A 19,505-nucleotide genomic window follows, 5' to 3' on the forward strand; every position below is an offset into this window, starting at 1 on the left:
CTCTGAGGAACAATTCCAGCACCTTGTTGAATCTGTGTTATGAAGAATTAGGGCTGTTCTGAAGGCAAAAGGGTCCAACCTGATAATCGCAAGGTGTACCCAAGTGTCTGGTGAGTGTAATATGCATCCTTTTCACCGCATTTTGATTGTCCAAAGTAGAAATGGGCACAGGTGGAGCTAATTACATTAACAATGGCTTCATTCCAGCAAGCGTTGTAAAGCAGTTCAGCAGGAAATGAGAAGCGGCAGTGACTGCGGTGAAGATTCACTCAGGATTTTCCTCTGGTGAAACTGATAGCGCATGAAGTCACACAAGTTTTATTTTTAAAAACAAACAGAAAAACATTTCTTTATGAAATCATACATAAAATACATTTAAAAATAAAAGCTAACTTATGTGTTAAAAATAGATTTTATAGGTTGTGCTATGGTCTAAGCCTGAATATGACTTGATTGTGTGATTTGACTGAATGACAGATGACAGTGATTTAGTACATCCTACACAAAGCCTTTTTAATAAAATCAAGATTACCTGATACCATTTCTTATCAGATTCTTTGCAGTCAGCACCGATGATGAAAGCAGCTTTATTTTGTTTCTCTTGTGTTTAATAAAAGTGTATTTTCCAACAGCACATCAAACAGCACCACTAAAGCAGTTTGCTCATTCAGACACAAAGGATCTGCTTTCTGCCTTTTCAGTCAATATATTGACCTATAAAGTCGCATATTCCCATGTAATTCAATACTGACACAAGCGCCCATTACTATAGCACATAATCCTTTGATCCTTCAGCACTTAAGTCTGACTGACAGTTTCTACATGTACAATATGTAAACCTTAGATTTTCTTCTGATATTGTTATTGTAAAATAGAGGATATTGCACAAGTCATTTTTAATTCATCACACTGGTCCAGTAAAAGTCAACAAATTAAAGTTTAAAGCCACTATGTATAGAAATTAAAAAAATATGAAAATTAAAAAAGATATGAAAGCAGCAGTAAATTAGCATGAATAACACCACAAAATGACATTCACTCCTGTTGTGTACACTCCCTGCCCCCCAGCCTATTTACAGTTAACAAACACTTAAAAAGAAAAAAAAAAAACTTCCTCTGTTAGTTAAAAAAATGTTGCCAGTTATGCAAATGCATGAGCCAGTTTAGCAAATTTTGACTGGACCCTCTGATGTAGTCAGTTCAATTGTTATAAAGTTATACAACTAAATTGTAGACTTAGTGGCTTTAACAACACTTTACATGGACACCAAGCAAGAAAAGAATGACATGGAGCCATTACTACAAGAGCGGCATGTGAAATTCAATTATCAAATTCCAAGCGTGTGTAGATGATCTTCTGGGAACAAAGCAAGTGCTGCCTTTGTCAAAAACTCATAACACATTCTGATGCCTCTATTTGATACTAATATATGTAGCTTTATGTATTTAAATCAACATATGCTGCAGCATATGCTTCGATTTGCAGCTTTCACAAGAGTAGAGATGCTTTGAAGATGAATTTCATAGCTGTCTCATTTGATGATCAGCTGCAAGAGAAAACACAGCTGCTGCTCAGTGACAGGAATTTTTGACAGTATCTCCCATTAACATTTAGACATAAAATTACATACTACTACTGCTACATATTACTGGTGTCAGCATTTATCTGTTATGTTAAAATTAAAAGTCCCCCCACTTTGAGGTTAATGCTGATTGGTTTAGGTCAGCACCCTAACACAAATCACAGACACAATTTATTGATGCTATATTGTTAAATATTTGTCACAAAGAATCACAAGTAAATGTTTGTTTTTTGTTTTTTTTTTGTTTTTTTTTTTAATAATACCGGTGAGTAGTAGAAAGGGCCTAATGATACATTTGCAGTACATTATAGAGTTAAACTGATCAAATGGAGCTCAGCAGATGCTGGCGTGCCTGCATTTCTTCACAGTTTTATATTAAATAACACCGATGCTTTAATGTATAGTTATATAGTTACTATAGCTGGATCAGTCGTTTCACAGGAGCATCAAGTACATTTTCTGCTGTTTTAAATTTTTTGATTGATACGGATAAGCTAATATTCAAATGGTCTCAGAAATGCAAAAAGTATTGCCTTCGCATGTGGTCATTCACCGCACATCGAGCACATTATCACTCCTAATTTGTCACTTTCTGGCACTTGGTCAGGAACCTCTTTGTCTAAAAATGAGGGGTACCCCTTTAGAGTTACCCCTCTATAACTGATTCACTTTTTTCCTTCCTCTTATTTTCGGCACTAGATTTATTTTCACTCTGTAATTAACTTTGGACATTATGTTGATCCTTAATTTTGATGGTTAGGAAATAAGTATCATATAAGCAGAAAACACCACACTCAAAGACTCCTGAATAGAATTAATTGAGAGAATCCTGAGGTGCTGAACGCTGCCACCAAGGAGCCAATCCACAGTCAAAATGGGAAACATTTTAGCCACAGGAGAGGTTCGCAACAACTTCAGTAACCTTGAAGGGGTAGTGCCTTTTAAGTTGGATCTGACTGGCCATTAAAATTAAAGTTCGGCTCGCATCCTCTTCAGTTGACAGGCATTTCTAAATAACTGCTCAGACTCCAGCTTAGGGGGAACAAATCAGGGTTTTGGTTGAAATACATCCTTTCACAATGACAAAGGCAAACTTCTTTCATCTGCAACAAGTTTTTCCAATATTTCCTTGGTTGATTGTATGTCTCATGGCAGTAAACCCACACCAGCCAAGCCCTTTTTCCCCCAAGATCTCACAGTGTCTATTTCATAGGTTACAGGACTTCTACTGAACTCTAATGGACTGCCCTTCACACTGAACAATGATGCTAAAGGGGTACCGAGTGCGTTACAATGTGTCCCGACTAAGTATTAATATGTGACAAGTTAGAAGTAAGACCAGGTCAACACATCTGTAAAGTCCATGAGTTTGATGAGTTACTAAGCGAGCTTCTTCAGAGTTCCAGTTTTACCCTCACAGTGCTGAGCTGGCTGAGTAGATTTCCTGTTTAACAAACTGTCAGTGTTAACGGAAGGCTACAATTTGCCTCAGTACTTTTTCATTACATTTTCTATCCTTAAGGCCACAGAACAAAGCATGTTAATGTAGCATACACAAGCACAAATATTTGACATCAATCACATGAAAAAGGTCATGAGTTTTAATTCGGTTAAAAAAGAAAAACAGTACAGCTGACTATTATTGTACCACATGTGCTCCAAATCTACACTTACTCGGTTAAGCCCAACAAGTTGGCATTGAAAGCGGTGGAGCTCTTGTTGATCACTTTTAGTGCGATGGACATACAGTATGACACAACACAATCAGCATTTTGTCAGTCAGTGGAGAAATCAGTATGATTTATAGTGTGGCTCTCATCCCCATGCTGAGTTTTAATCCCCTCTCCTTGTTGGTGCATGTGGATGGAGGAAATCATTCAGACATCGGACATCCTCTGAAAGCCATTTCCACCAGTATATCTGTCAAGCATAACAATAAAGCCGGTGTCCTTTCCACTTTGCGACAAAGTGTGCTGACACTTGACAGTAACACAGCAATCCAATTAATTGCCAAAGGTCACACATCATCGTCATCGTCATCATTCTGCCTCAGCCTCCTTTCGTGACTCTGTTCTCTCTGGCTTCCTCTTTGAGGAAGACGGCCAACTGGATCCCGACAGAGCAGGTACTGTTTCCAGATTTTCCGGAACGCTGTACGAAATTTCTTGATGCGGAAAGCATAAACGATGGGGTTGACAGCTGAGTTGCCATGGGAGAGGATGATGGCAATGTATATGAATTCTGGCTTGTCACATTCCGGGCAGAAGAGGGTTATGCAGTTCAGGATGTGAAGAGGGAGCCAGCTTACTGCAAAGAGGAAAAGAACTAGGGCAAGTGACTTGGCCAGCTTAAGCTCCTTTCCAAAGTATCGTCTCGGGTCAGTGTGGCTTGCTGTAACCTATGGAAAATAAAGAAGATGATGTCAATTTAAAAATGGAGTTTTCACACAGTCTGTAATGAAATTTGTCCGTCACATGAAGAGGATGGTCTCACCTTTTTGTTGAGCTGCTTGTGGATCATGTAGAAAATCTCAACATAGATAGCCAGCATTAGTAGCAAAGGGGGCAGCACCCAGCCAAAGAAATTGAAGTAGACCATGTAGTCCATACTGATGACTGTCTCAAACCGACAGGTCACCAAGGCGTCACTGCTCAAGGAGCCATTTTCACGGAGGTGCTGCAGGTTATTCCATCCAAACATGGGAGTGAGGCCCACTATGATGGACACCAGCCAGCACAATAAAACCGCTGTTCCAGCTCGTCGTGGGGTCACCACTCGCTTGTAGCTATGGCAACAAAAAAGAAGATGATGCTCTGAGAAAATAATCTCTGTGAACAGATAAAGGTAGATGACTGTCTGTGGACTGTTTAAAATTATATAACATTATCTGTACAGAAGTTAATATCCTATTCAAACAGCAAATAATATTGTAGTTTTCTGCATTAAAGACTCACTTTTCAAAAAAAAAAAAAAAAAGACAAACATTTCAAGCAAATACAAAAACATCATAAATGTAACTACTGATGGATAAAGTAAATAACACTGGTCATCTTTCTGGAATTCAAAGTTCTGATTTTGGGTCCAGGTATTAATATGGATACTTCTTTGACACACACTTAAACATTGCTGCAGTCGAAGCGCACCTCTAGCTGCGGTGCTCCAGTTGACAGTGGACTGATGTAACGGAACAGTGAGTCCCGTCACACCCCGTCAAACTGCTCGGGAACAGTTAGAGGAACACATCAGAGAGCCCGAGGTGTTGATTTGTCCTACAAACTCGCTGGATGCTAATCCTGTTGAGCATTTGTGGAATGTGATGGAAAAAAAAAAAATCACAATCCACGGAGGCTCCACCCCACAACCTACAGGACCTAAAGGATCCAATGCCGATGTCCTGGCAGCAGACAACACAGGACACCACCAGGGGTCACATGTCCATTATCCTATAGGTCAGACCTGTCTGGGAAGCATGATGGCAACACAATAACTGAGGCCTGTAGAGTCTGGGGTGTAGCTTTTTGGATTTTTGGCCATTTTGTCTGACCTTGTGATGAATTTACAAGGGCATCCATTCCTGGGAAGGTGTGTTAACACCTGACACCTGAATGCTCCAGACCATCAAACTGCATTAACCTCTGCTTTCATAGAGGTGCTCACACTTGCTGATGATTTATTACATTGTTTATTACATTACAATCTGGATATTGGATAAAAGCAGATTTTAAATTTGTATTTTATTTTGTTAACATATTGAAGTCAAAGGGCTTTGACATGTCATAATTCAGAAAATACACTATATGGATAAAAGTATTGGGTCACACCTTATAATCCTTTTAATTTGGGTGTTTTCAGTTCTGTTGCCTCAGGTCTATAAACCCAAGCACCATGCCATGCTGTCTGCCTTTACATACAATTGTGAAAAAATGAGTCATTCTAAAGAGCTCACTGAATTTGAGTGTGGTACTATAATAGGATGCCACTGTTGCAACAAGGCAGTTTGTGAAATTTCTTCCTGCCTAGAAATTACACACTCAGCTATAATAGGTATTAGTGGAAAGCAGTAACATTTAGCAACCCCAGCAACTCAGCCACCAAGTGGAAGACCACGTCAAGTTACAGAGGTGGGTCACCGAGTTTCACACCTACTCTGGCAATAACATCAGCACAAAAATTGTGCACCAGGACCTTGATGGCATGGGTTTCTATGACCAAGCAGCTCCTGTAGGTGTAATGTACAGGTGGCCCAGTACTTTGTCCATACAGTGTATGTTAATTAAATAGCCATTTCTACAGTACATAACCAAAATCCATTTTTGACAGTTTTTTAGGAATAAAAAACTTATATTAAACCTGCTGATAGATAAGATCAAACTCTTGTGTAAAAGTCTTCAAATTATAGAAAGGAATGCAAATGGAAAGTGTAGTGGATATAAGTTCTTGTGCAGCCTGTAAAGGTATGTATAATTAATATTTTTGAACACAATTTACCAATGAATTTTTAATATCACCATGACAGCAAGTATATGACTTAAATTAGGGCAATCAAGTCTGTAGAGAAAGTGAAAATCCGCATTAAAAAAATGCTAAATAAGATATCTAATTAAATACGCACAAATTTGCATAAATGTGACCCACTCAAATCCTAGAATGATTGTAAATTAATGATAAAACATTATGTGTAGCAAACGTCTATACCAGCCAATACAAAGCACAGAAAACTGGCTTAGAAAGTTCACTTATAGAACATTAGGCCAAACCATATTAGCCTGCAGCAGCAAGACTACTGAGCAGCAGTCTGTTTTATCGCAAGTTAAATGAACTTTTCAAGGTAAAATTGTGCTCTCTTTTCTTTCTTTCTCAGGTGTTGTATCTTGTCAGGTTGTTCTGAAAGAATTATAACTATGAATCTTTTTATTCATTCTCTGTGTGTGCCACCAAGTGTTGCTCAAAGAAATCAGATTTCCAATGAAAGATGTACATCAGATCTCAGATAGAGATAGGTCCTGACAAGCTTTGCAGAAGAAAAAACTTATTAGTAGTAGTATTACAGTCAGTGAAATTCTTTGGAATTTTCACTGGAAGTCACCAGTCTTGTTTCTTACACTCAATAACCTGCTGTTGCAGGTCTGTGCTTCTTGTGGCAGCCTCCTTATTTTCAATCTCAGATTCATGTCTAAAGAGTAATTGCTGACTCACTAGATGAAAGAGGTGAGCAAATACTTGTGCTTGCACACCTCATGTGAGCTCCATACTCTATTTCTTTTTTTTTCTTATCACAGCTGCCTTCTGGTTAAACTCACACTAAGGCTATGAGAAACACAGTGTCAAACTCAGAGTGTGAGAGCCAAACTCACCATTCCCCTCTTTCCCCCCTTTTTTCTGCCCCCCCAACATTTTATATAGTAAACAAGATAACAGATCCCTGTGGTCACATATTTTACAACTTTATGTCATGTAAACCTTCTTAACACCCCCCCCCCCCCCCCCACACACACACACACAGGGTCACATATAGTGCACACACACCCAATCAGAGTTCAGTCAAGGTGTGGCAGACACAACCCAGGACAAATGAATGAAGTGAGGTTAAAAGAGGCCATAGGGTGAACCTTCCATATGTAGCATTTTTATCTTGATTTGGGTACTCTTTGTCTAAGTCTTTGTACAGCTTTTCGTAAAACTTGGCTGGTTGTCTGCGTACAGATGAGCTGCCAAAAATTGATTTCTGGATTCCACTGTAGCCCAGTTATCTCTTCCTTCCTCTGGGATTTTGATCCTCATCTCCCACCTGGAGAAGCCAACCAGTGGCGCATGAGGCATTTTCGGCATTTTCGAATATCAGACCATGCTTATCATGACCATGTGCTTCCAAACACCTCAGCTAAAAAAAGCAATCACTGCTTGTTAAACTGTGTCCCTCCACAGTCCCAGGGGTACTTAAAGGAAGAGGACTCAATTTCTGGCTCATATTACCACTGCGCCACAATCCAGTAAAACACAAATTGCAGTTTATTTAAATTTAAACTCCAGATTGGAGTCTATTGCTAAAACACATCCACTGAATTATCTGTTGTATCTGTATACGGTAGTGGGCAAAAGTCTTGAGTCACCCTTCATTTCTTTATATTTTGAGGAATAAGTACAGTAATTTATTGAAACACATGCAAACATAAATCAAAATACAGCATTTAAGGCAAAAACAGAGTTTGTATTATTCTAACAAGCTTGAAGTCATTACTTGATGTGGTCAAAAGGGAAGCTTCCATGTAATTTCTTTGAGTAGCCCTCAGGAATTGTTCTCCTGGCTTTCTGAAGGACATTCAAAGACCTTCTTTGGATGTTGGCTGCCTTTTGTTTGGTTCTCTGTCAAAATGAGCCTGCTGCATCTTCTATTGTTCTCCACTTGTCCAGTTTCCTCAGTGTTTTAATGACACACTGCACATCATGCTGAGATATGACGAGTTTTCACCTACCAGCTCTTTGGAATCACCTCGTTGGTCCAAAATGACTATTTTATTCCTGCCAAACTGTCATAGATTCAACTAAACAAATGGGAACACCTTACAGTAAGTCTTTTGTTTTTGCAACAGGCTGCAAGTAACAAAGTGCCTAAAGATACAATTTAAAATTGGCTGTTTGCTAAGTTGTGGGTTGTAGACACAACAATGGTTCATTCTTTGAGTTATGTGCCTTTTTAGGCTTGAATGACTCATATGTCAGAGTTAAGTAGCTTAACAAACAAAAACATTCCTCTGAAAATGGTCAGGAACAAGGACTGAACTGAAAATGAGTGAAAAAGTAGCCAATGTCCAAATAAAAACTTTGAAAGACCTGCTGTAAGCCTGGAAAACTAGTGCTCAAGACGACTTTAAAAGATTACAAGAAAGTCTGGCTCCTTGGAAGCAAAATATAAAGAAAAGAAGGGAGGCTCAAGAATTTTGCACAGCAATCTAACTCTTCAAAATGCACCATCTATATGTTTTGTTTGAGCTAAAAAGCACAACAGCAGCAGAAATAGACCAGTATTTCTGTGGCTGCTGCACACCCCGGAGATAATGAGACTTACTATCTGATTATTAGAGATATGATTTATATTGGTTAAATGTAAAAGAAAAATAAACATGGCACATATTAAATGTTACACAATATAATAAGAGCATTTATTTAAACTGTTTACTTACTGCAGAAAGCCTTATACTGTATCTGCACATCAAGACTATGATGAAAGGGGCTTAGATTCCCAACAGAAAGTAATAAATAACAGTTTATTTATTTCATTTAACAGGTAACATATTTTAACTGCTGTCTGGCTAATGTCACTGTAACCCATATTAATGTCCTCCCACTGACAGAGTGCAGTGTGTGTCTGTTGGTAGCCAACTTGACAAATTATGTAATCCATCAACCAACCACCACGAGCCTATTGACCAATCATGCATTCTCTGCCCAACTCTCTGAGGCTTATTTTCAAATGAGCCAGCTTCAAGTGAAAGGTTTTTTCAGAAAAGAAATATGAGGGTGAGACAAAAAGAGGAGTGCAAAATGATCAGGTACTCAACTTTTCCTCATGAGGTAAGTTACCATAACAGAAAAGCATGGCTATTTTAAAGTTGCCTCTTAAAAATAATAATAAAATAAATAATAATTCAAAAGGAGATGATAAAATTCAACATAAGGCTGTGTCCTCCACAAGGTTTTTGTACATGTTTAGCACAGACTGGAATCTATCTATCTATCTAATATAAATTAGTTTGCAGCAATATGGACCCTATTTTAACTACAACTGTGCGTTGGAAAGGCACATCACAGTTATTTCTAATAGTTAAACCACCTAAAATATATTGGCCTAACTAGCACCGATAAGTATGCCCTATCACTACAGCGCCAATAATTTCAAGTAGAGAAAAAATTACAGGGCCGTTAAGGTAAAATAACCCCAATGAACAGACACACCTTTACCCCACAAATGACATGAATTTCTTGCGGGTGAAATGAAAATCCTGCGTGAAACCGACAGGAGCGTTTTTGGTGAGTGTCCTTGATCCAAGCAGCGGTCCAGACACAAAGGCTTCTAGAAACGAGACAAGATATTAAAAACTAGAGGAATTCACCTTTAGGCCTACCTCATGGGTATTTTGACTCTCAGATAGCGGTCGATGGCGATAGCCAGCAACGCCAGGATTGAACTTTGCGTGAGGACGAGCACTGTGCAGGCGCCCAGCAAACAGCTGTAGAAGTGCGTCCTGAGTTCGATGCTGATGGTTATAGCGAGGGGGATGACAAGAGCTCCGACTGCAATGTCAGCCAAGGCCAGGGAGACGATGAAACAAAACGTGGTGTCTCTCAAAGACCGGTTAATGCGCACAGCCCAGACCACCATTACGTTCCCGATGACCGAGGACAAAGCGATCACCACCTCCATGCCGATGTAGAGACCTTTATAAGCAGTCGAAGTCATGGTCGCGGATGCTGGGTGAGTGTGCGCTCAGCGGAGAAAATTAAACCTGAACACGTCGAAGGACTTCCCTGTCTGAGTTTGTGGGGCTCGACTGAGACACCGTTTCTTGTTTCTCGCATGTTTTATGTCCCACAGAAGCGAAGGTAGTGCCTGCTGTTCTTAAATATATTAGGATCTAGTCCAGGAAATCTATCCACGCGCCTGACGCGTAACTTTGAAGATTCCGGGATTGGAGCGGCCCCCGCAGTCCGGCTGACAGAGGAACAGGACCGGTCCCGGGTACTGAATGAGTCACAAGCAGGTTCCCATAGAGCAGATTAGCTTTGCTGCTTTCCTCAGTGTAAGGCATGTGTCAAAAAATAAACAAGGAATCCAACCAGCGCTCGTTTCTCCAGATATTCCGGATATTACGCCATCCGCCGTTCCGTCGGGATTTAACTTGGATTGAAAATGTTCATGCTTTGGGGTTGACGTTTCTTGTGAAAAATCCCCAAGGACATCAGATTATCAGTATTACTTGTCTTCTTTCTTCGGAAATATTTGTGATTGAAAGCTCGCCCTCTGTGGGAGTGGACAGTCGAGCCCTGGGAGGAGAATATCAAATGTGGATTCGTGACAGGTGCATTTGTCATGAATCTAAATTTTCCACATCCTGCCAAATGTTAAGACTCCCCGTTTTTAGGATAAAGAAACGCCTGACATAAGGAGTGGTGGAAAAAATAAATAAATGTGACTCTTTGATACTGAGGCGGATTCTCAGAAAGGAAATGGGGTGAATACAGATGGCCACGTGTTGGAGGGAGATAATAAAATAGTACCGTACCCAGCTGCAAAAACGATGGAACCAAACCAACCAATATAGATGCAAATGAGAAACATACACAAGTTCCATAGAAATTTTGTATGCACATGGGAAACCTACACATATACATGTGGAATGCACATGTGTCTACATAGTGGCAAGCATCGATTAATAATCTGTTAACAGGCAGAAAGTGTTCGGTGTCTAAGCTTCTTTCTCTAACCTTGAATATAGCAAAGATCCTTCCCCTAGAAAGGTTTATGTCTGTCATTCATGAATCTCTGAGACTGTCACTATCATTTCAACCTGTGACAATGAACTGACAGACACTTATAGCAAAAGTTACTTTTGAATACTACCTGTTAGAAAGTTTTTGCTGATAAGTAAATACATTTCATTGCAGAGTTACAGACAATGAACAGAAACTGTAAATTAAATGGGTTTTACACTTTTTGCTGGCAGAACAAGATGAATGGAAAAAGTAAACATCATATGAGCTTACTGTAAATCAGTTTCTACCTTTTTTTTGCCTCAGTAATTGTGCCTCTATTTGTTATATGGTGCTGTGAAAATGGTTCAGATCATCAAACAAATTTTAATATTATAACCAGAGTAAATACAAAATGCAGTTTGTAAATGATTATTTTAATTAAAAAAATTATTCAAACATACTTGGTCCTGTATGAGAAAGCTGACTTCAGTTTCTCTAGCCACTGCTGACCAAAAAGAAAACAAAGCCTCATCTCACATTTGCCAGAAAACATCTTGATGATCCCCAAGACCTTTGGTGAAATATTCTGTGGACTGACGAGACAAAACATTCTGGAAGGTTGGAGTCCTGTTACATCTGGCATAAAACTGACACAGCATTTCATAAAAAGAACATCATTAGAAGCAGTGTGATAGTAGTGTGATGATCTGGGGCTGCTTTGATGCATCAGGATGACTTGCTGTAATTGATGGAACCATGAATTCTGCTCTCTAACAGAGAGCAGAATATCCAGCCATCAGTTCATGCCCTGCACTGTCACCAAGCGCTAGCTCATGGGGGCGCTATATAAATTGAATTGAAATGAATTGAATTGAATTGAATTGAATTAAATTACATTAAATTGAATTAAATTACATTGAATTGAATTGAATTGAATTTTTGGTGTACAGCTTTATGTTTACTCTGTGATTTCTGATAGAGTTCAGAAATGTGCAGCTACTGAAAATAAGATAAGAAAACTGACAACTTAGAACAACTTCCTCAGCTAATTTAAAAGAACTTGGTGTCCTTAAATTATTAAATGATTTTGAGTAATCGGATAATTTGGTTACTTTGTACATTCTGTGAGATGGCATCCTGGAAGAGAGAGGGGTGCCATATTAATGCCATATTTTGATTTTAATGTGTTGTAATTAATGATGTATGTTTTATATTTGTTTTGTGTTTTCTTATTGTATTATGGGTTTTTATGTATAATTTAATGTTTTTATTGTCTAGTTTGTAATGTTGTCTATTGTCTGTTGTTTTTTCTTTCCCTTCCATTGTTTCTGTCTGACCTGCCAGGGACCAGAGATAGAAAGTTGTCTTTGGCTAATTCTGGCATATTTACATTGCAATATTCATCAATTTGCATTGTCCCTTGTAAATGAATAAATCTGAAATATTACTTCACTGTCCCCGTTTACTGCTGAATAAATATGTAAGTTACAACTCTGGTGCAAACTATAGTCCAGTGTTGACCTGTGGAAGAATTTGCTGCTTCTTTTGTACATTTGAAGGACATGTTGTTAAGTTCCCAAATAAACAGGACTACCGGTGGGATTGTGCTTGTGTTTTATTTTGAATTGTATTAGCCGAATTAGGCTTTGGTGACAAAGTCAGAATTGAATAACTGTTGAATATTCTACTACTCTCTACTACTTTGCACGGTCCATATCAGCGGTCTCCTTCTCTGTGATAACCTCTATAGTATTGAAGTTTTCTATGTTCAGCAGACTGGCTTTTAAACATATATGAGTAATGATTCAGACTCTGAATGTTGTCATGCTAAGCCTTTCACCTCAGTGTAGCATAAACATTGTGTTTCTGCCAGCCCCAATTTCACCATTCATCCTAATTCACCTCGGTGGATCAAAGCAGGCTTGTGTGTGTGCGTGTGTCTGTGCACAAATGGACAGACTGTGTAGGCTTCCTTTTCCTAATCAATATTGGCCAGACATAAAAGATTTTCTTTGCTGGAACAACTTAATATTTCTGATAAATCACCTCAGTGGTTATGTGATGCACAGTGTGCTGACCTTCTGCAAACAATAGATGAAAAATGAGAAATGCTCTTATGGACCTGACCCTTCTCGGGAACAATTTTTATTTGATGCACACAAGGTTTTTTATTAAAGGGTGCAGCTCTGCATGGGCTAATAAACAGGAAGGTACCTCTTTGATTTATTTTTATGTTCTTTGGTGTTATAGCTTCAACACCTGGCTCTAAGTAATGAACTAAACTGACCTGACCTGATTTTACCCAACAGTGAATTCAGTTTTATTTATAAGTCAGATTATGTTAAGTCAACATTTGCTTCTGAAAGTAAACTTCTCTCACATCTTTTGGAGAAATTACACCCTGTAAAGATCTGCTGAATGTTTGGCCAGCTCGCAGTGAGCTCTTTTGTGTCAAATCTGTGTGCTGGCTGTTGAAGCATGAAAATTTAGGGAGAGAACGTGCAGCTCCTCATCAACCCTCTCCAACCCTAAATGGAGTGAATTGTTCACTTTACTGCTGGGATGAGCCTCATATTACCAGCACTTCATTTGCTGACCTCCAGGATGGAAAATCAAAAGACCTGAGGGTAGAACATGCAAAATGTGGCATAACTTAATATCGTTTCCCCACCGCTCACCCAGTGTTTTCATAATATGTCTCAAAAATGAGTCTTATTTTGTAAGATTCTTTGTATGAAGAATTTTCTGTTTTGTTTTTTGTTTTTAATCTGTTTAGTTTGTTCTTAAATATAAAAAAAGGAAAAAAAAAAAAAAAGCAAACATCAGATCTGTGTTTTACCCCATAAGGCAAACACAGGAGCAACAAAAAACTGCAACAGATCACATATTCAGGAACCCCAAAACTGCAAATAATCAGTTGGTCAGGGAGGGTTTGTACCATGAGTTGAGCCAACATGAGGCAAGTTAGCATAATTCCAGCATAGGAATCATGTGGATTTCTGCCCGTGTCATGAAGCTCCCATGTGCTGCCTGGTGTTAAGACTGCGTAAGGACAGGGTATGCTGACATGTTCAGTCACAACAGGGGTCAAACTAGGGGATATATAGTACCCGTCAGAAATTTGGACATACTCACCCATTCATGGGTGAACGCTAACAAATAGATGAGTTACTCTCAGTGGAGTGTGCCATTTTACACTTCCAAAGTTTTTACTCATGCTGTAGAAGTGTGTGTGATCAAAAGTGTCTGTCAACTGAAAATTTTAGACAGACTTGGGCGTGACAAAGAAAATGTCTCACTTCTAATTTCAAGCAACAAGGCTACTGACAGAAAACTGCAACTTAGATGGAATGAGGAAGCAGTTTTAAGAATTTGAAAGGTTTCACAACATTTTATATAGTGAACAAGATAACAGTTCCCTGTGGTCACATATTTCACAACTTTAAGTCATGCAAACCTTCTTAACCCCCCCCCGACACACAAACACACACACACACACACACACACACACACACACACACACACACACACACACACACACACACACACACACACACGCACGCTATCATGAAACCTTTAAAACTGTTCTGCTTTGTTTGTACACAAAATCAGTTGGCCCCCCTACACTGAATCCTAAATCTCCTAAGGCCTCCATGCCCCATTTGAGCAAAAATAATCTTATGTTACTCAATTACTTAATGTTACTCAAATCCCCCCAAAAAGATCAGACACTGTTTAAAATGTAAATAAAAAGAAAATGCAATGATTTGCAAATATCAAATTGATTCACTATAGGAAATAGAAAACACAGCAAATATTAGCTCATTTTGAATCTGAAGGCATCAAAATGTCTCAAGAAATGTGGAATGGGGCAACAAAAGGCTCAAAAAGTCTGTGATGAAACACAAATGAAGGCAACAGAAGGGAAGACAAAGACAGGAAATTAAAAAAAAACATGACACAGGTAAACCAACTACTGAAGTAGAAAAGGCCATAAGACTAATGATGCAAAGATGGATACTAACAGTTAACAGAAACAGGAACACAGATGGCATGAATGCAAGAGGTTTTTCTTAATTGTCTAATTTGTGCCTCTTGCTTCTACCCGTGACCTGGGTATTAATATTGGTAAACCATACTGAAGGATGTCTCAGTTCCCAAAACACATCTGTAGGACGCAGGACAGAGGAGAGAGGAGAGGAGAGAGAGCTCAAAGGGACTTACCCAAGGAGCTATAATTGAGGATGCAGGGTGTATCCATTTAGCCTTTAATTATAAAAGTGGTGTGGCACAAGTTGTCATTTTGTTCATATGTTCCATCCATCCATCCATTTTTTTGCTTACAGTTCAGGGTCACGGAGGGGCTGGAGCCTATCCCAGCTGCCAAAGAGCAAGAGGCAGGGTACACCCTGGACAGGTCACCATTCTGTTTGCAGGGCTAACACAGACAGACAACCATTCACACTCACATTCTGTCCTATGGGTGATTTAGAATCACCAATTAACCTGACACTACTAACTGCATGTCTTTGGACTGTGGGATGAAGCCGGAGTACCCGGAGAGTACCCTAGCAACATGCAAACTCCAAATAATCAGCTATGTGAAAACACTGCATGTGATTTAAAAAAAGGTTTAATATCTCATCACATTGCAACATAATGCAAATTCAGGTGAAAGACACCCTAAATATGAACAATATCATGAGCACTGTTGCACCTGACATGATAAAATACTGCTGCAGTTGGGCTATAACAAAATGTTTTATGTTGAAATTGTGCCACATATCAAGTTTCACTGACATTGCTTTAAAATTGTCTCACCTGTTGTCTACACTCCTCTGTCCACTGTCTCTTCATTGCCTCCTCCGCTCACACCTTTGGCAGGAAGGAGTAAGATGGAAGAAGACAAAACTAAAAGAGGATCTGTGGATGTGAAATCTGGGAAATGAGAACAGAGGAGTCAAAGGGAAACACTGGGGATACCGGGGAACGAAAAGCAATAACAACAATCAAAGAGGAACATAACTCAAAAAATAGTAAAAAACAAAACTCAAGACCATGACAGATCCATGTTCAAATACACACAGACACACACAAACTTTCCTGTTCTTGGGTGACAGGAGTATCACCAGGTGTGGTGGAAGCCCATCAGCTTGTGTTGTGCATTCAGAGATGCTCTTCTGCAAACCTTGGTTTTAATGAGTGGTTATTAAAAGACTGGACTCTCTTGTAAGCCTTTTAGTGGCTGCAGCTTCTTCAAGCTTTCTGTTCTCTCAGTGGACATATACTTCTTTTTAATTAATTTTTAGTGGACTGCCCTTTCAGCTAGTTTTAGAGGATAATGTTGCTGCTGACAGTAGTCTTTTCTTTGTGCCATGAGAAATAAAACATCTTATTTAGAAATCTGACCTGTTTCTTCAAAGCCCACACGGGGAGAAATAAGCAGCAAGAAAGATCAAATATAACTCCTCTTCAGAAAAAAAAAAAAAAAAAATCACACAAGAAAAACTTACTTGTGGTTCCTCGGATACTTAAGAGTAGAATGGGAGGCAGAGCCTTCAGCTTTCAGGCCCCTCTTCTGTGGAACCAGCTCCCAGCTTGGATTCGGGAGACAGACACCCTCTCTATTTTTAAGATTAGACTTAAAACTTTCCTTTTTGATCAAGCTTATAGTTAGGACTGGATCAGGTGATCCTGAACAATCCCTTAGTTATGCTGCTATAGGCCTAGGTTGCTGGGGGGGTTCCCACAATAGACTGTTTCTTTTCATTCACCTTATTTACTTTGTTTATACTCCACTCTGCATTTAATCATTAATTGTTATTAATCTCTGGCTCTCTTCCACAGCATGTCTTTTCTCTCCCCTCAGCCCAACCGGTCACGGCAGATGACTGCCCCTCCCTGAGCCTGGTTCGGCTTTAGGTTTCTTCCTGTTAAAAGGGAGTTTTTCCTTCCCACTGTCGCCAAATGCTTTCTCATAGGGGGTCGTTTTTGACTGTTGGGTTTTCTCTGTATTATTGTAGGGTCTTTACCAACAATACAAAGCGCCTTGAGGCGACTGTTTGTTGTGATTTGGCGCTATATAAATAAAATTGAACTGAATTGAATTGAACAAATAGACAAATAAGAGAAAAGAGATTGCATGGTTCAAATGCCGGAGTAACTTTGATATCAGGATATCACCATGGACAAAATATTATTCTTCTAAATGTAAAATGTAAAAAAGTCCAAACGTAGCTACACTGAAATCAAAAATGAAAATGTGCTGAACATATTAGCAACTTCCAACATAACAGATGTGTGATCCCCTTGTGTATAACTGAGACGGCTTTTTGTGTTCATTGCTGGGAAATGCTAAGAGTGCATTAGTATGATTATGGCTCTCAGCTGCTGCCTCTTTTTTCATTTTATGAGGGCCTTTCAGTTAAAGATCTGTCGGTCTGTCTGATCCAAAACAACATACTTCTAAATACATTTGAGGAATTATCTTGAAATTTGTTTAGAAGGAATTTTGAAATCAGACCGTGCTAAGAGCTCTGAGAGCAGACCAAATTCATATTGTGCAGACTCATCTGTAAGCCAGTCAGCTTTTCTTTTGGGTCTTACTGTTATTAATTCAATTCAATTCAATTCAGTTTTATTTATATAGCGCCAAATCACAACAAACTGTCGCCTCAAGGGGGTAAAGACCCTACAATAATACAGAGAAAACCCAACAGTCAAAACGACCCCCTATGAGCAGCACTTGGCGACAGTGGAAAGGAAAAACTCCCTTTTAACAGGAAGAAACCTCCAGCAGAACCAGGCTCAGGGAGGGGCAGTCATCTGCCGCGACCGGTTGGGCTGAGGGGAGAGAAAGACATGCTGTGGAAGAGAGCCAGAGATTAATATCAATTAATGATTAAATTCAGAGTGGAGTATAAACAAAGTAAATAAGGTGAATGAGAAGAAACAGTGCATTATGTGAACCCCCCAGCAGACTAGGCCTATAGCAGCATAACTAAGGGATGGTTCAGGGTCACCTGATCCAGCCCTATCTATAAGCTTGATCATAAAGGAAAGTTTTAAGCCTAATCTTAAAAATAGAGAGGGTGTCTGTCTCCTGAATCCAAGCTGGAAGCTGGTTCCACAGAAGAGGGGCCTGAAAGCTGAAGGCTCTGCCTCCCATTCTACTCTTAAGTATTCTAGGAACCACAAGTAAGACAGCAGTCTGAGAGCGAAGTGCTCTATTGGGGTGATATGGTACTATGAGGTCTTTGAGATAAGATGGTGCCTGATTATTCAAGACCTTGTGTGTAAGGAGAAGAATTTTAAATTCTATTCTAGATTTAACAGGGAGCCAATGAAGAGAAGCCAATATGGGAGAAATATGCTCTCTCTTTCTAGTCCCTGTCAGTACTCTAGCTGCAGCATTTTGGATCAGCTGAAGGCTTTTCAGGGAGCTTTTAGGACAGCCTGATAATAATGAATTACAATAGTCCACCCTAGAAGTAATAAATGCATGAAAATATCACTTCAGACAAAGTTCAGTGCAGTGAGAGAGCAATCAGTTTTAAACTGAGCTCCATTTTATGAAAAGACTGAACAAAGAAGAGACCTGAATTTTCATTTTCTCTGGACTGACCATTTAACTCACCTGTCTGAAAACAAAACAAAAAGGTGCACAGTTTCTATTCCTTAGGTATTACCAAAATGCAAAAATATTTTGGTATGCACACAGGAATTGTTGTTGTGAAGGTAAGATACTTATTCAGATATTGATTCACAAAACACAGTTACAGAAAACATACAACCCCAATTCAAAAAAACTTGGAAAATGTAAAAATAAAATGCAATGATTCGCAAATCTCAAAAAAACATGTTATATTCATAACAGAATATAGGAAACATGTCAAATGGTTAATCTGAGAAAATTTACCATTTTAAGAAAATAAAGGTTATTCAATGGCAGCAACACATCTCAGAATAGTTGGGATGGGGTTGTCAAAAAGTCTGGAAAAGTAATAGGAGCTAAAAAGAAACAGGTGGAGGAACATTTTGCACTTAGTTGGCAACAGAAAGTAACAAGATGGGTATACAAAGAGCATCTTAGAGTTTCTCCGAAGATGAGAAAAGTTCAAGCAGTCTACAAAAAACTGCCTACAAATTGTGGAACAATTTCAGAATAACGTTCCTCAAGAGTCCAGGTTCTGAACTGGCCTGCCTGCAGTGTAGACCTCACCACTGAAATCATCCAGAATGCAGCCCAGAAAAATAAGATGCATGACTGTTGAGCAGCTAAACAAGAATGCAACAAAATTCCTTTCCCAAAAGTCCAGCAACTGCTCTCCTTACTTCCCAGGCTTTTACACGGTGGTAAACGTGGCCCTGTCTATGGATTTTATCATTTCATCCTGTTTTTATTTACATATTACTGTCCTAACTTTTTCTTGAATATGGGTTTGTAAAAAC

At 39.1% G+C, this 19,505-nt stretch overlaps 1 protein-coding gene across 1 annotated transcript; it reads right to left on the reverse strand.

Annotated features, from left to right (window-relative positions):
- Nucleotides 1-302: 302 nt before the first annotated feature.
- On the reverse strand, nt 303-10,640 carry LOC115780680 (adenosine receptor A1-like). The gene is made up of 3 exons (XM_030730007.1): nt 9,707-10,640; nt 4,077-4,368; nt 303-3,981 (listed from the first exon to the last, which is right to left on the reverse strand). The coding sequence occupies exons 1-3, from the start codon at nt 10,039-10,041 to the stop codon at nt 3,601-3,603; spliced, it is 1,008 nt and encodes a 335-aa protein (XP_030585867.1). The 5' UTR covers nt 10,042-10,640; the 3' UTR covers nt 303-3,600.
- Nucleotides 10,641-19,505: the final 8,865 nt, after the last annotated feature.

Source organism: Archocentrus centrarchus, chromosome 5 (assembly GCF_007364275.1).
Source record: "Archocentrus centrarchus isolate MPI-CPG fArcCen1 chromosome 5, fArcCen1, whole genome shotgun sequence".
Classification (NCBI taxonomy): domain Eukaryota; kingdom Metazoa; phylum Chordata; class Actinopteri; order Cichliformes; family Cichlidae; genus Archocentrus; species Archocentrus centrarchus.